At 52.4% G+C, this 16,217-nt stretch overlaps 2 protein-coding genes across 2 annotated transcripts; one reads left to right on the top strand and one right to left on the bottom strand.

The window, feature by feature from the left end:
* The first annotated feature begins 226 nt into the window (after positions 1-226).
* TGME49_213940 (CHCH domain-containing protein) lies at positions 227-3,391 on the top strand. The gene is made up of 4 exons (XM_002371090.2): positions 227-381; positions 1,220-1,342; positions 1,762-1,940; positions 2,710-3,391. Exons 1-4 carry the CDS (start codon positions 324-326, stop codon positions 2,797-2,799), a joined length of 450 nt encoding a protein of 149 aa, XP_002371131.1. The 5' UTR covers positions 227-323; the 3' UTR covers positions 2,800-3,391.
* A 626-nt stretch (positions 3,392-4,017) lies between these two features.
* Positions 4,018-12,685, bottom strand: TGME49_213930 (3' exoribonuclease family, domain 1 domain-containing protein). Its single transcript, XM_018779628.1, has 7 exons — positions 10,826-12,685; positions 9,499-9,807; positions 9,022-9,126; positions 7,641-7,922; positions 6,267-6,362; positions 5,746-5,849; positions 4,018-5,030 (listed from the first exon to the last, which is right to left on the bottom strand). The coding sequence occupies exons 1-7, from the start codon at positions 10,955-10,957 to the stop codon at positions 4,550-4,552; spliced, it is 1,509 nt and encodes a 502-aa protein (XP_018637912.1). The 5' UTR covers positions 10,958-12,685; the 3' UTR covers positions 4,018-4,549.
* Between the last annotated feature and the right edge of the window lie 3,532 nt (positions 12,686-16,217).

Here is a 16,217-nt window from a genome sequence, read left to right as displayed (position 1 = left end):
GTTCTGTCGACGAAAAGTGTTGCCATTGAGGCTCTTCAGTGTCTGGCCCTTTGCAGTCGCACTATACGCGGCAAGATGGCGGCAGCCGCGGCACCGGTTTGTCATCAGCTGTTAGCTGTGATTTTTCGTCGGAAAAATTGCATGCACGACGACCGATCCGGGATGCTCGGCACCTCGGCATCCCCCGGCGAGCTGACAAGGGAGGTTGTGAACGCGCGAGGCTTTCAGTTCAAAAGCATTTGCCTTTGAGGTTTATTCGCTACCATTTTCATTCTCGATTGTGTCTTCGCTTCGCCATTGTTTTCGTCCGCTTCCCCAACACAATGGCACGCCAAAGAGGTGGCGCGAGGAGGTCTTCATCGAGCGGCGGCAGCGGCTTCTGTAAGTTTTTTCCACGTGAGAACCTCATCTTCGGGAACAGTCGGTCTTTTTCAGATCGTGTCTTTTTCATGCCTTGCTGATGTACTCTCCTGTCGTGGAGTTCCGCCGCGTCGCTGTTTTTACTTCGCAGTCTTCGCCCCGCTTTGCCCCACCTTTGTACCGTCCTCCCCCCGGACACGAATGGCGGGGCTTCGCTCCTGTAACTATCGGAAGTTAAAACAGTTCCACAGTTCTCGGTGTCTGATTGATCCACTCGTTTGTTTTTCGTTCCGGTGGCGAATTGCTCCGGCTGTGTGACGCAGGACGGGTCTCAGGTGGTGGGATTGAACACTGGCAGTTGTCGCGATGATAACTGATGTTTTGCGTTTTTCGTAGGAACTGGCGCTTTTCTTCCGGTGCAAGCTGCAGTTTCTTTTTGACTTTTTTCTTGAGTGTCCGTGGCGTCAGTGACGTGCTAATGCTATTTTCCACCGGACGTTGTGTTTGGCTGGCTCCGAACTGGCATCGGACTGCGAAGAAACGGGCTTACGGGCACTCCCACGTGAATTGCTGCGGTTTCTTTTAGGTCTGAGAAGCCGGGCCTTTTCTTGAGGCGCAGCGAATTCATTTTTCGTCTGAGACGTAACGAACCCGTTTTTTGAGGGACACGATCATATCAGCCGCGAGGGCTCCTGCCATGGTACCCACCCTCTCCTCCTCGAGTGTCGGCGTCTTGGCGTCTTTTGACACGTTGAGGCAATACAGTGCACCGTGACCAGCCCTGTTTTGTGTCTTAGATGTGGTTAAAAGACGATCTCAAACGGAAGGCGGCGGCTTTTTCTCTGGTTGGTGTTTTCAGTCAGCAAGCCGTCTTCTTCCCAGCCTGCCCCAGTTCACCATGCACCCCCCCCGGTCCCGTCCAGCGGAGGCGGCGGCTTCATGGCCAACATGGCGGCGAATGTTGCCGGAGGAATGGCGTCTGGTATGTTTCTCCTGCGGCAAGTTGAGAGTAGATGAACATCTTTAAAAAAGCCGAGCACGAGTCTATGCTGTCTACTGACCTCTGTCTAGGTGTTTTTGTTGAGCATCGGGCTGCGGTTGTCACATCGAGGTGCAGCTTTCACTCGGATTCAGGAGCCGGTGGAAGATAGGCTCCGTGTTTTTACCGGGGGGATTCCGTGCGTTTGGCGCCGTTGTTCTCCAGCACTGAACGCGGGAGAAATGGTCTCAACCACGTTCATCCTCACGTTCTGTTGGCCAGCCGCGTGATTGAAGGAGATTCGGCGAGTTGGGCGTCTGTGTGGTCTCTTGTTCCCGGCCTGCAGCCGAAAGTCGGTCCGTGGGCGTCTAGCCTTGACTCTTGAGCCTGTCGAATTGATTCGCGTTTCTGCATCCTTACAGGAGTCGGATTCGGAGTCGCGCAGCGCGCAGTCGACGCAGTGATGGGCGCCCGCCAGGTGGAGGTTGTTCACACCAACGCATCTGTGCCTGCTGCGCCAGTTGCTCCCGTTGCAGCTCCGGCTGCTGCTGCGCCTCGCGCCTTCGGAGCCTGCCAGCAACTCAACGAAGAGTTGAATCAGGTGAGATTGCGTGCGAGAAGTTGCCGTGCATCCCACCTTCATGTCCCGGTTTTGTGCGTCAGCGTCCACCCGGGAAGTTCGCAAAAAACATCAAACGACACTAGAACAGAGTACAGTGGCCAGTCTCGTCGTGCAGTGCCCAGGACGCCCTGACACTTAATGACGAGTCCGTCTTTCAGCTTCCAAAGTAACGACGCGCCCAAATGCGCAAGAACTCAGTTACTTTCGTTTTCCGCCGAGACTGACCCCCCAGTGTGTGTGCGGCGTCTCCGCAACTGAGCGGGCTGAGCCGCGTGAAAGAAGACACATCGAATCGAATGTTGGTAGACATCTAGAATCTGCCAAAGAATACGAGGATGCCAGACAACTTTACACGCCGCCTCTACATCTGCAGGGTTGGTGCAGAGGAGGAACTCCCGTCGACTGTAGAGGCTGCTTCGTAGGTGGACACTGACTAAGGACGACGAAGGATATGTGTGCGGAATGGGGCAAAAAGACGACGCTTCTTGTGTAGTGTTAGTGTCGAAACAGTTCCAACATACACGGATTGTCGACGCTTTTCTGAGGTCACGGCGACCGTACCATGTGAGAGGTCTACTAGACATCCCCTCCAGACACGTAATTCAAAGAGTTCGATGGCGCAGAGGGCTACAGGGTGGAATCGCTAGATGCTGCAGAGGTTGGATTATCCATAGGACTAGATGGTGCAAATGCTTGGATGTTGCGTCCAGTTACATGGTGGCGCTTTCTTTTTGATGTGTGTTTGCAGTGCATCCAGCGTCACTCAGACCTGAGCCTGTGCCAGCACCACTTCGAAGCTCTGAAGCAATGCCAGCTGGCCAACGGCGGCAGCGCTTGAAGGCGGTTGAAGTCTCGAGAGTAGCCGTACCTGAATAAATATTCCGACTTTCACCTTTTTACCCACGGCGGCAACGCTAGTGGACAAAAACACATGGCTACACATCTCTGTACACATGAAGGGCACCTGAGGCTATGGGGATTTTCACTGACTTTTCAGCACTTGCGTGTTAGTCGCTGTTCGCAAGTGCACGTTCAGAGTAGCGAAAATTCACTGCGTCGTCGCTTGTATCGCTTCCCCTGCTCAAACTGAACATCAATTGTGGCATCCAAGCCTGTTTCCGTACGAAACCAGTACTCGAGAGCACCGATTCTCGAAATTCAACCGCACCCGCATGTGGAAACACTGAACAAGCGAAGACAACCCAACCAGACGACGTAGCGCCGGCGGTACCCTTCGCGCACGGGACGCACAAAAAAGTCATGCGTGCGCTTAGCAGCGTTGTATCAAGAATTTTCGCTGAGACGCCAGAATACATTTCGAGGACTGAAGCTGCGGCTCTAGAGAGTCCAGCGAAACCCGGTCCAGTAGTTCAGACTGGAGGGTGTCAGAGAGGTGGCGCAGTCGTTGTAGACGGGGTCGTGTAACACTGTTGTAATACATGCTAACAAACAGCAAATACTTCGAGGTGCCGTTTCCTCCGATCCTTCAAAAGGACAAGACAGACGGTCGAAAGACCGTTTCCGTGCATTCAGCGTAGCTTTTTCCAGTCACAACGAATTCGACAGGCACAGAAGATGTGACTTCGACTTCTGCGTAGTACAGTGTCTTCGCACAAAGTGCAGCGAACTCGAGCCCTCGAGTAGAAACCCACCGGTTCCCATTCTCGCACTTAACTCAGACCGCTATATACCCTGTGGTTGCTCATAAAAAAATGTATCTTTTAGACAGAGGAGGCACGGGACCGCCTTCGAACGCTCGTGATCATACGTGCAGAAAGTAACTCTAGATACTTGCGATTATGAGTCTGCACGTTTGTGGCCGAAATTCGGCATGAAGTTTCCGTGGCTTTTAACTGCTGGAACAGCTACCATGAAAGTGGCACCTTCGTACAGTGCCGAAATGTTAGCGTGTAACACATGCAACCGACAGATATACTTCGCAAACTTCACCCGATGGTCGGGAAAAGCACAGCGGAACTTGAATCCGGTAAAGAAGGACCTTTAAGAGTCGTAACACGGGTTCTCGTAGCTACCGAGTTCTGCATGACACAGCAACGGGGAGTGGGGTCCTGCTGTGATGCGAACTCAGCACGGGGTGTTGTGGATTTCGTTTGCCATTTGCTAGCTCTGCGGATGGCTTGTATACGGCAAGAGGAAGGAGGATACGCATGAAAGACTAACGTCGCTCTGCCGACCATCTGGTGCTGCTAGGTGGAGCACCAATGCTTGGGAGCGCACTGGTCGAGACCTGCCGGTAAAAAGTCTGCTTTGACAACCATGTATTCAGCAAAATACAGCTCGTCCCTGCGAACCGCATCTGACGAACTGGACAAACAACTGGCACCAAAGTTTACTACCGAGTCTGAAGTTAGAGCTCGACAGCGATGGCAACCCGCAGTGAATCGGAAACACTTCGTCTGCCCACCGGAACACCCCCGACGGCGGGAGCGCAAAACGCACGCACTCACAAAGTTTGGCGTTATTTGTTCACGGCGACTTCCGCAGTTTTTTCACCTTGGAGGCGAACGAAGATGAAATCGCACTCGACAGATCGAGGTCTTCCTCTCCGGGATCCCCGAGTTCTCCATTCAAACCCATCTGGAATCGTGAGTTGACTCCCAACTCGCGTTGCTGCACCGGTTTGTCGGGATCCTCCGTCGCAGGCGCCCCTTCAGAAACTGCTGCGTGAACGGGAAGGTCAGCCTCGCCGGACTGCTCCGCTCCGCTCCGCTGTTCTGAATGGAATTGTTTGTTTCTCTCTGTTCCATACTTCGTCGATTTCCTCCGCCGTGAAAAACTCGTTCTCCGTGAGCGCGGCCCTCCTCTCGCGGCTCGGAGCTCCGACACAGGCGCGGTGGCGAAGGTGGCAACGCAGAACTGGATTCAGAAGACTTTCGCGAGTCGTCCAGCGTAGCGACAGGCCATGTCGGCGACTCTGTTTCGGGAGAAGAAGCAGAAAAACACGGTTGGGTCGGAAGGACCGGAGCACTCGGTACCGTCAGGCCTGTTGACGGAAGCGGCAGCGTGTGTTTCTCCGGCAGAGTCAGGAGAACAGACGGCTCGTCGTACCTGAGCGACAGGCAGGACAGAAACTTTGAAATGGATGCAGCAACTCGTGATGCAAGTCTTCCAGGACCAATGTTTAGGCACAGTATATGAACACAACAGATTTGGATTGACTCTGCTTTGTTGTAAAAAACATTTTCCGAGAAAGAAGCCAAAAGAGCTTCTCTCCTCCGCACGGCATGCCTCGCGAGGCACACATGGCGGTTTCGATTACGCAGTCCAACACTGTTTGTTCAGCCCAGTGACAGGGTGGCGTCGATTGCGCCTCAAAATAACTCGAGTCCTCTTCAGCACTCGACCAACCACAGTGTCTGTGTTTCTTCGAGTTGAATACGGTTCCAGCTACACTCCTGCATCTTCTCGTTTGTGTCTGTGGTGTCTCTTGGAGCTACAGCACCAGACCCGTCAGCAGGGGGTCGCAAGGCTTACGAAAGAGCTCGTGGACTCTCCCGCATCCCCTCGGCTCTCTTTTGCACTGAGAGCATCGCCGTGAAAAAGCTAGTTAGTGAGGTACACTGCGAGTCCAGAAGCGTGACTTCGTAGGGTCGAGGGGAGCTCGAGAACCACAAACAAAACCTACACCGTTCTGCCATGGATTTGACTCAACTGCTACTCGGTTGGCTGCACATCGTTCCTGCATGAATGCACCTGCATGCGCGCGGCAAAGAACGCGGAGGCAACTCGACTGCGGTCTCAAGGGTGAACATGAAATCCTCACCGGCTTCGCGCGTTTGTTCGGCGGCGCCGCTGCTGGCCCTCGCGCTCCTGCTGGATAGCCGCCTGAACAATCGACAAAAGTTCTTTCGCCTTCGCTGCGGCGAGCTGCAGAAAACGAAAGTCGACATGCCGAGAAGCGATTCATCTTTCCACCCAAGGATCCCTTTCTGAGCGAGAACCACCACCGTGAATTTGGCAGGGAAATATTCCGTTTCTCGACAGAGAAAGCCTGCGTGTGCATTCTGCATACGACAGATTGTCGAAGACGACTCTTAGGCTCAGATAAAATCTCTTTGTCTTGTGCCGAGCTTCGCGCTGTCCAAGTTCTTCTGAACTTGCTATGACCTTCGTATTGAGGGCAGCACGAGCAGTGGTACCCAGCGTAGTGTTCACGAAGCTAGAAGTGCAGGCGAGTCGCACAACGATCGAGAAGTTCACTTTGGCCATCTCTTTTCCGTTTGCAACAAATTAAGTTTTCGCACCACAGACAACAGAAAATTCCCTTCAGGCAAAGGTCACTACCTTGGTGAGTTTCATGAGGTGAGAAAACCGAAGAACAGGTCCTCCGACTTTGTACATGCCACAGAGCTCGCCCTGCTTCCCTACGGCAATCGACACCTGCAAAACTCGCGATACACAGAGAAAGGCATAGACGAAATGCAAGCGCGAAGGGGAGAGTCTCTCACGCGATACGCATGCATCTGAAAAACGAATCTGCACACTCTACAGTTGACAGTGACACAAATTTCAGTCACGTTGATACCCGTGTGATTCAAGTATCGATACAAGAGAGGTGGAGTCTCCGAAGGGCAACAGCCTACACACAACGTAAAAAGACTGGCTATATCCAGCTCTACGGAGACTAACGGGTGCAATTCAAACAAAAGTCATGTCCATCTGCAAAGCTACAGTCGGTTGTGTTGAACAAGGACTTCCGGACATTCAAGACCGTTCTCTCTGCGGCCCACATCAAAAAAGAAGTTCCCCTGAATCTTCGAGGAACCTGCAACAATTGACACCAATACACTGCGTTCAACGCCGCGAAACGCCCTGGAAAAAAACTCGTTCAGACACGACAGGAAGCGACGCTCAGCGATGCCTGGGTGTGTGTACTCCCGGCATACTAGACGCCGCTGGGGAACAAATCAATTATGTATGCGTGACAGGTGCCTCCAAAGTTGTGTTGTCTCTTGAATGCTCTGAATGGACTAAATTTATCGAATCAAACGTCGCCTGAGTGCCATGGCTGTGTCCGCGCGCAAATCTTTTTTCACACAGAGGAAGTACACCCCCTGACTCCGTACACCTAACGGCGTCGTTGAAGAGACGACTGCACCTCGACTGCGTTTTCAACATCGACATTTGGAAGCACACAAAGGAGGGAGACACCCGTGGAAAGAAGAGGAGGCACGAGAAGAGCCGTGAAATCACCAGCTGTACAGACGGAATTGCCTGAAAAAAGAGACCTACAGGGTTGCTAGGAACCTTTCAAATGGAAGTAGGAGAGATACGGACCTTACGTAAACTTAGATAATACAACCTAGAAGACGCGAGATAAGCGGTAACAGAAAGAACCGTTTCAACGTTGAACGCTTGTGTCGACACAAACAGCGTTCATCGAAAAGATCAACTGGGTATAAGACATGCAAGGAATACACCCGTGGAGACCGAAATCGCAGGGAGCTTGAGCGTCGACAAACACACAGATCGATCAGTCTACTGGGTGAGAACCTGACAAGCGCCTCTCGGGCCAGATTGTCCTCTACAACAACGAATTTCAACGTTCTACTTGCTACAGAAGCGTTCCGTCGAACGTATCTCCACCAACACAGAGAGTGACCTCTCCTTAGAGTTTTAAAAGAGAACTCAAAGGCATCCATTCGACGGCGTTTTTACCTTGCCTGGGAGAGTTGCCTCCTCAAGAGCTGACGGGTCGACGACGTAGTCCACGTCGTCGTCGTCATCGTGGACGTTGCGCAGGTCACTCGGAAAAGAAGATCCGGAGACATTTTCTTCTTCTTCCCCCTCGGTCTTCGGCGCACTGACGTTGAGCAGCGACGTTCGAGGCGGCAAGAAAGCAAACGAAACGAGGACGGGCAGGTGGTGGATGCACAGAGGCAGCGGCTCGCGATCTGCCGCAGCATGAAGCACCGCTGTCTCCCCGTCGACGGTCACTGCCTGCAAATACCAACAACTGAGCCAAAAGAAACATTCTCAGAGCCAAGGAAAGCCGACTTTGGAAGGGAGGAGACACTCTCAGAGACAAGGAACGGGTGAAGCGTATTCTCTGAGGCAATACTGACGCTGTTGGCGGTGGGAGTACGCTTCTCTCAAACAGAACTCCACGGGAGTCCGAGGCAGGACGCAGAATCGCCGGTGGCGGAACAAGAATCCGAAAGCAGATGAAACCTGACCAAGCACAGTTCGCTGCTTGGTAGATCAGAAGTCCGATACGCGCCTCCACTGCATCAGCGGTCTGTTCTCCTATCACGCCGAATGAATACTTCTTGGCAAGGACGAAACCAGCATTCTCGCATATGGTTCCAACTGGTTTGCCAAACGAGAACAGGATATCTGAAGTTCCTGCCGAGGGAAACCTCCAGCCGTTTCGACACCTGCGCGCGGCGCGCGTCACTCACAAGTAAAGTCGCTTGGTCGCCTGTGCACCACAACCTCACCGGGAACGGCCCCTGGGATGTTTGGAAAACGACGGCCTTTGCAAAGTTTCAAGATGAATTTGGATTGAAAGCACACCGGGAAGAGACAAGCGCTGCCCGGAATAGACTCTCAGACATCCTGAGAGTTCTCGAAACCATGTTCACTGACTAGAACTTGGCTACGACAGCGCGAAACGATTTCCGACCGGTCCAGAATCCGACAGTGTTAAGACTCTTGCACATCAGGAAAAGACCTGGGAAGCAGCAAATGTCTCCGTGCGAGACGCAAATACCAAGTGGTTTGAGCCGCCGCATACTCGAAGGAAGGAAACGCATTATACACGAAACAGGAGGATCTACATCGGTTCTCTTCGAGGTGACAGTCACAGGCCGTCGCTGGAAACGAGAGACGGCTCTGTCTGTTTCGCCGGTTCTCGAAGAAGACGAGAAAACACTGAAACATGCTACGCCGCTGAAGAGACTCGTCAAGGTCCTCAGAGCATATCCCCAACTTGCAACGACACACTAGGAGAGAGAACGTGGAAGGGGGCACCAGGAGAGACGAAAGATGTGAAAAACGAGACGAGAAAGGAGGAAAAAGAAAAAGGAAAAAGACGTACTTCCTTTTTGAAGTGCATGAGTCCGCAGAGTGCAGCCAGAAGAGCCGCATCCCGCAAATTTCCATCGTCCTCTAGAACCGTCACTGCCACAAGGACATGCCAAGCCTGGAGAACACAAGGCAGCCAGACAGGAACAAATGCATGCAACGAAATTCCAGGTCTTACACAGGTTCAATCAGACAACAACAAAAACAACAAACGCTGACAAACACATGCTGCGTCCAGATGCCCTCAAACGAAAACGCTCATATGCATTGTTACACCTCAACTGTACACACCCGTACACATACATACACAGGGATATAAATATATATATATATATATATATGTATATATATTTCAGATTCCCACGTATACACACACATATATATACATATATACATATATATATATTTATATATATCGAGTGAGCTGTGTCGCATGTGCCTGTCGCCACTGCGTGGTGAAAGTGTGTTGCCTTGAACTCGAGTTGCCCACCCATTTTCCGCTTTGAATGCAGAGCGCCTCGGTGTCGACGACTCGACTGTCTTTGAGGAGGCGACGAAGCATGCGTTCGAGCTCGCGTTCGAGTTCCGAACTTTTGCCTCCGCGTCTGCGGCTGTCTGCAGCTAGCGAGGCAGCAAGCGCAACTTGTCCGGCCAGCTCTGCAGAAGTTGCAGGAATGGACGGAGACAGAGAAACGCGGAACGACAACTCCCCGTCAGACGCTCGGTCCGTCGGCAGCAAGGCAAACGGGCGCGCAGTTACTTGAGACACGCAGCGGGTGTGACCCAACGCGATCTCCGCCTATAAGCCGAAAAGGAGAAAAGAACGGAGACGATGAAGAGTCCGAGTGGAGCGGAAGAGTGAGCGAACGCGAAAAGCCGAGTTCATGCTATGGACAGGGGAATATCCAGGCGTTTCATGGATACAACAGAGATCATATTAGGGAGTACTAGTGAACTTTCATTTGAATTATCTGTTGAATAGTCTGAAACGTCTATTGAAAAGAATAATTTCCGTGCTCGTCCTCCAATCAGAATGAAAAAGGAGAGAGAAGAATGGCGGGAGAATGGGGAAAACAGAAGAAACCTAGTGAAGGGGAAAAAGCGAGAAACATGAGCAAAAAACGAAAAAACTGGAGAAAAGCAGAGGACCAGCTGTGGAAAAACAGTGGGGAAAAGAGAAAGGTAGGAGGACCATCAGACGGCGCAGCAGCTTCACAGCAAAAGAGGAGAGGAAAGAAAGGCCGAGGAAGAAGGTGCAGAGGCCGAGAGAGAGAAACGAAAGGAAAGAGGTGAAAAAGGACGAAAGGAGACAAAGTCCGAGACACTGGCATGACAAAGGAAGGAGTCAAAGAAACTGCCTACGCAAAACGTGAGGTGCACCGCGTAAGTGGGGGCGCGACAGCGAAAGACAAAGACAGAAACAGCTTTCTGCGATAAATGCCAAGGACGAAGTGACGCGTTCGCTAAGCCAGTCTCGTTTTTTGAACACCGGACAACGCCACAGTGTTACTCTTTGTAAAAGGCAACTTCATGCATGAGAAGACGCAAGTTCTTTGCACCGGTTTCAGCGAGCAGTTCTCCAGAGACAGTCGGCAAGTCAGGCGCGGAAGTTCCCCCTTCACATTCGCCTGTCGACGCGTTCTTGAGTGCTTGGAGAGACGCGGCTTTGCAGGAGACCCTGTGGAGGACTGAAGGTGCCTTCGCGAGGGCGTTTCAGACGCGCGTCAGCCACAGGCACTGGAGCGAAGAAACAGACGAGGATGGACCGCCAGAGAACTCTGAGGTCTCCGTTGACACACAGATCGTCAACATCTTACGTAGCCATTGCTCTGCCGAAAAGAAATCTGGAGACGCCGGAAATGGTCCGGGCCGCGACCGTCGACTCGAAGCTTCTGCTTCTGGAGCGCTTGCACCAGCGTCTCGGCGTTGACGCCGCAGAACGGCAACATCTTTCAGTCAAAAAGTGAGAAGAAACAGGCGAGAACAAACGGACGCAGGCACAAGAAGGACTCGACGAACAGAAGCAGACGCGGAAGGGGAAGAAGACGGTGAACGAGTTCGAGGAAGAGAAGGAGGAGCGTGGAACCACAAACACCAGAGGAGGGGAGAGACTTTGGCAAAACTCTGTGATTCAGGTGGGCACCCTGCCCTCTTCAGCTTCAGACCTCTCCTTTCCTCAGGCTGCTTTCCTTGTCGCACATGCACTCTGGGCGAGTTGACTCTGTGACATGGACTTTCTCGCTTTCGAAGAGAGCGAGAGAACTCCGATGCCCTCAGACGCGGCGACGCTCCGCCGCTGAGAGATCGGCGAAGGTTCCTGAGGCCTCGGAAAACGACTCTTTCGAGTCTCAGGCAGACTGCGACAGAGGCGCGGATCCTCAAGTCGCGGCGCGTAAACATTCACCCTCAGACGCAGATTTCGTCACCGAAGCCTGCGTATCCGGCCGGCACTGAAGACGCAGAGTTCCGGAATGACCTCTGAACCGAATTGTGAGGAAACAGACAAAGTCGACAGAGTATCTGCGACGCGACCGGGCCGTCCTGCGGCGACCGATGGACCAGACGAAAGAAGATTTCAGTCCGCCACAGTTACGCCTCCTGCGGCCGTTGCCCGAATATACGGCGACGCACGAGGAACGGAGAGGTGAGACGAAGAAGAATTTCATCCAGAAGGAGTTGCGCAGCAGAGACCGTTTTCTGCGTCTCCGGAGAGTCCTACGCGCAGCGGTGCTCTTGCCGGGGAGCCGAGCCTGGCGGCTCGAAGCGTTGCTCTTATAGGCGGATGCTCAGATCCCTGCGGAGACGTCGATTTGGCGGAGTTCCGCGGCGAAGTTTCCACGGCAGCGGAAAACGCTCAGGTTCCTTCGGTGCATGCACAGCGGGGCTCGGTAGAAACCTTGGACGAAGGAATCTCTTGAGACGCAAGTTGGAGGGGGGAAGCAGACAGAAATCGTGAGGAGGACAACAGGGCGCGCAGACGGAAGCCTGGTCCAGACGGCCTGCGCATCTTCTCTGTCGCCGACAAAGAAATCGACCGAAAAAGACAGAAGCGCTCGACTTATCGCCAGGGCCGAGTTCGGAGAGCAGCGGACCTCGAGGAGTTTCGAAGAAGACGGAAGCGTGCAAGGCGACGTTGCGACGAGGGACAGAAGAGGTGAAGACGAAATTCAGAAGCGGCCTTGAAAAACAGCAGATACCAACTTTCTGAAGAGTGGAACAGGTTGCATGCTGCGAGAGAATCGACACACATGCTCCTGAGAAAGGACAGCAGCTGAGGAAGGTTTTCGCCTTCGCGAGGGCTGCGGAAAAAAACAGGGTGGCTCGCCGAAGCGAAATGCGATCACTGCGGCAAAAGACTGAAGGAAGAAAAAAGACCCAAGCAAATCAAGGACGTGAGCCGGACGCGAGCAGTGAACGCCCCCCGGCGACTCACCTTTCCGCGAGCTGGATTTTCTTCGGGAGGCAAGTGGAAGAGAGAAACATCACGGAACTACAAGACGAATGCACGCAGACGCGACTATGGGTCTGCAATAAAAACCGTTTTCCTCGCTTTCTTCATGCGAAGCCCACAAACGCAACTCTGCTGCTTGCGACGGCTTTGCGAGCACATCACACTTCTTCACTCGAAATAAAACAGTTGCCTGCATGCGCGCATGCGGCAGAGACAGAACGCGAGTTTGCTGTCTGACGAGCGAAACGCGCGAGGAGTTTCTCCAGTGTTCAAGGATTGATTCCCTGAATTTGGACGATGGCTGTCGCAGTGGCAGCGCCGCCTTTGGTGCTCGCTGCGTCACTTCCGCAACGGGAGGACAGGGGCGACAGCCAAGCTCTCTGTTTGTGACGACAGGTCCTTCCCAGGGAAGGCTCAGCGTTTGTCGGGGACGCTTCCGTCCTCGAGCTTCCGCGTGAACTTCTTACTGAAGCGGGCGCATGCTGTTTCGTCTTCCACGCCCGGGGCCTTTTCCGTCAGCTCCTCAACGCCACTCGCTGCTCTACAGACCTGCGAGTGTCGGCGGGGATCTCGCGAGTCGCGGTGGACGGGTGCCTCCGAACGTTTCTCTGCTCCCGTCTTCAGTGTTGCCCGCGTTCGTCTACTCACCGGCGAAGCCTTGCAGATTCACTCCATGCGGCGCAGGAACGCTCCTGTGGCAGCGGGGCTGGACTGACACCAAAGGTTTCACCGCTCGCAGTTCGTCTGCTGATGGCGTTTGGAGACCCGGCGAAAGATTTGCAGGAAAAGCTCGCGTCCGCGAGCGAGTGCGTCCTCGTCGAAGAACAGTGCCGACTTCTGCCTCGCACACGGTCTTGAGGTTGCGAGTCGAGCAGCGCGAACGTTCTTCAATCAGGAAACAGAACACTCTCTGAACAGGTCATTTTCGCTCGAAGACGCCAGAAATTCGCCTGGCGGAGGCGGAAGACTGCAGCGCCTGCAGTCTGTTGGTCTTTTTCACTCGATCCAGACGGTACATTCGACGCGTGCTGTTGGAGATATATCCCGGCAGCGGCCGACATCTGGAAAGACTGGTTTCTCAATGTTTTATTGTTCTAGGTGAATGCTCTTCGGGAATTCATCAACACTATAATTTGAGGATAATTTGAGGAACAGCTCTGCATAACAAGGTATTCAAAGCACATATCCACGAGCGTCGACCGGTCTTGCGCGTAAATGTATCACTCGCCATGTTCGTTTCCAATTTGCCAGCGCAACGAGCCACGCACCTACTCCAGTACCCCGCTTGACAGAGCCCTGAACTGACCAGCTCTTTCACCGAAGGCGTTTTTCTTAGGGCATTTACACGAGAGATTCTTGTCGTCTTCGTATCGTTTTGCGCCACTCCTGATTCCCCATAAAAGACGCTCTCCGCAGGCCTCGTAAGCGGAGCCGAAGAAAAGCATGTCGAGGCTTCGCAGATCACTGTCCTTCCTGCACTTAACACTCAACCACGAAAAGAAAAGAGAACGTGGAGTCCTTGTTCCAGAGTGCTCAACTTCAACTGAACAGACCGAGGCACTGGAGTGCCGAGGAAGCTCCAGATGCCTCCCTTTTATTGCAGTTCTCCTACGCGCCTCTCCGGAGGCACTACTCAAAAGCTTGAAAGCCGTCATGCCGGCTGCCTCAAGCCGCAAACGGTTCTTCAAAAAGAAGCAACACAGCACAAACACAGCGAGACAGAAAGGCACCAACACCACCGTCCCTGCATACGGCGGACGAGCTAAAACGTTTTCGATTAGAAGGGAAAGCATGCGCTTCACCCGGGACTGCTGTCCATTAGTTGACGGCGTCACTCCATCGTACCATAAACGGGGTTTTAGGAAGAGATCATTTCAGAAAACTTTTCCACTGACAGTGCCTCATTGAAATGCCGCGCAAAGCAAAGGAAGAGATCATACAGAAATGCGACTTTCTTCCGACAGAAAATCTGAAGCGTTTGCTGTGTCTGTGTCACGCATGGCCTACAGAGTCGCAGATCCAGTGATGAGGTTCGTGATAAAAACTGGAACTTGTTCCCCAGTTTAGAACATAACTTCCCCACTAGCGCCACAAGATGGAAACCATGGAACCAGCATTGTCGACCGCGACAGCAAATGACGCGTTGGAACACGGCTAGACTTTCTTTTCTACAGCATTTGCAGGGCAGTTCCAGATTGAGCGCAAGCAGCAACCCTGGCTGTTATTTTCGCTCTAAAGGTACCAAAGGTAAAGCACCTACAAAGCCACTTGAGAGCAAACGACTCCGCCTTCCAGCTTCTAGAAAACCTACGAAAGAAACTAGCGGCGTGCACACTACTTAGCAATTTCAGTTGAGAGCAGGGAAACAACGTCACGTCGCATCTTGCACTGACTCTAATATAGATAGAAGTGTCGACCTTGACTCTCTTTTTCAACAGTTTAGCGTTTTTTGAAGAAACGAATGTGCGGGCTCTGTACCATTCCAGCAAGGCCTCAACGAACGACTCAGCCTTTCTCTCATTTCGTATTACCGGATCATGCACGCAAAAGCAGCGTGGAAAACAGTGGGTCTCGGTTCACCGCATGCACGCTCTCTTGTGTTTTTCTCGACCATCGTGTTAAATGCGTCAGGTGAAATGGTGTCCCGCGTATCTTTGAGAGACCAGCAGTTGCATGCAAGCTGTACACATATCGCGATATTCGTTTCGGCAGGTTCCTGTCTCGTGATTGTCTGTGCGGAAAATGCCCGTCGGTCGCTTTTTGCCTCTTAACAGCTTTCATTGCAGCAGCCGAGACAGGGTATTTCTCTGTCAACTCTCTATTTCTCTCCAACTCCGCTCTGAAGTGTGGCGACACCGTGGAACCTTGAACCGCTGAACACACAGACAGTCCGAATCTAGGCGAAAAAAGAGCTCTGTTGCATCAGTCCATGGTGTTAAGTGGTTCTACTTCCTCAACTCTCATCTTAACTCCGCTGGCACTGGCGAATTGGGACCGTCACACATCCTTCGAACACACCCGACACTAATAACATAGAGACCAGAGCTACACCATGTAGTGTAATTGTCACAGTATTATAGCAAATGCTGTCTCTGTACAGATGCTCCGCAAGTCAGAACTATATATCTCAAACCGAATAAACAGAGACATTATAGTATCTGCGATCCTGAATAGGGTAGTCATCGTCTATTTGAGAAGCCAACATTTACACACAAGCTGTAAAAGTATCACGATATTCACTGTGGTACTCTTTCCTAATGTTTGTCTGTACGGAACTCTTAGGTCTATCTCTTTATATATTTTCAAGCCTCTTCTTATGGGATGTTGAAAATAACATTGGAAACCGACGGGTCATTGGCTGTTTCGTCGTCTCGGCGTAATGGCTATCAACAACTTCTTGCAGCCAAGTTCCGTATCTGAGGGGGCATAATGTCTCGGATTGCTGAGGGTGTCGATCTAAACTTTTCGCTTTTGAAGTGAGTTCCGTCTTTGCCCGAACATGAAGAAAACGCTCGAAGAGCACAGCAAAACCCAGCCACTTAAACAGTGTAGAGCGCCTCCAAACCGAGTTTTTGCGGAAGAGACGACCTCCAAACCTAGTTGGGGAGAACGCTCCAACGAACAATATCAAATGAAGCAAGGAAAAGATTTTGAGCTGCGTCGTAGAAACGATTCGCTTTCCACTCTCGAGCTCAACGCAGCGGCCGCGTCTTTTCAGTTTGTACAGCACAAAAACGTTCAACCACGAACGCGCGCGC

This window comes from Toxoplasma gondii, chromosome V, assembly GCF_000006565.2.
Source record: "Toxoplasma gondii ME49 chromosome V, whole genome shotgun sequence".
Taxonomy (NCBI): Eukaryota; Apicomplexa; class Conoidasida; order Eucoccidiorida; family Sarcocystidae; genus Toxoplasma; species Toxoplasma gondii.
The sequence above is the reverse complement of the archived record's forward strand: the minus strand, read 5'-3'. Positions and strand labels throughout refer to the sequence as shown.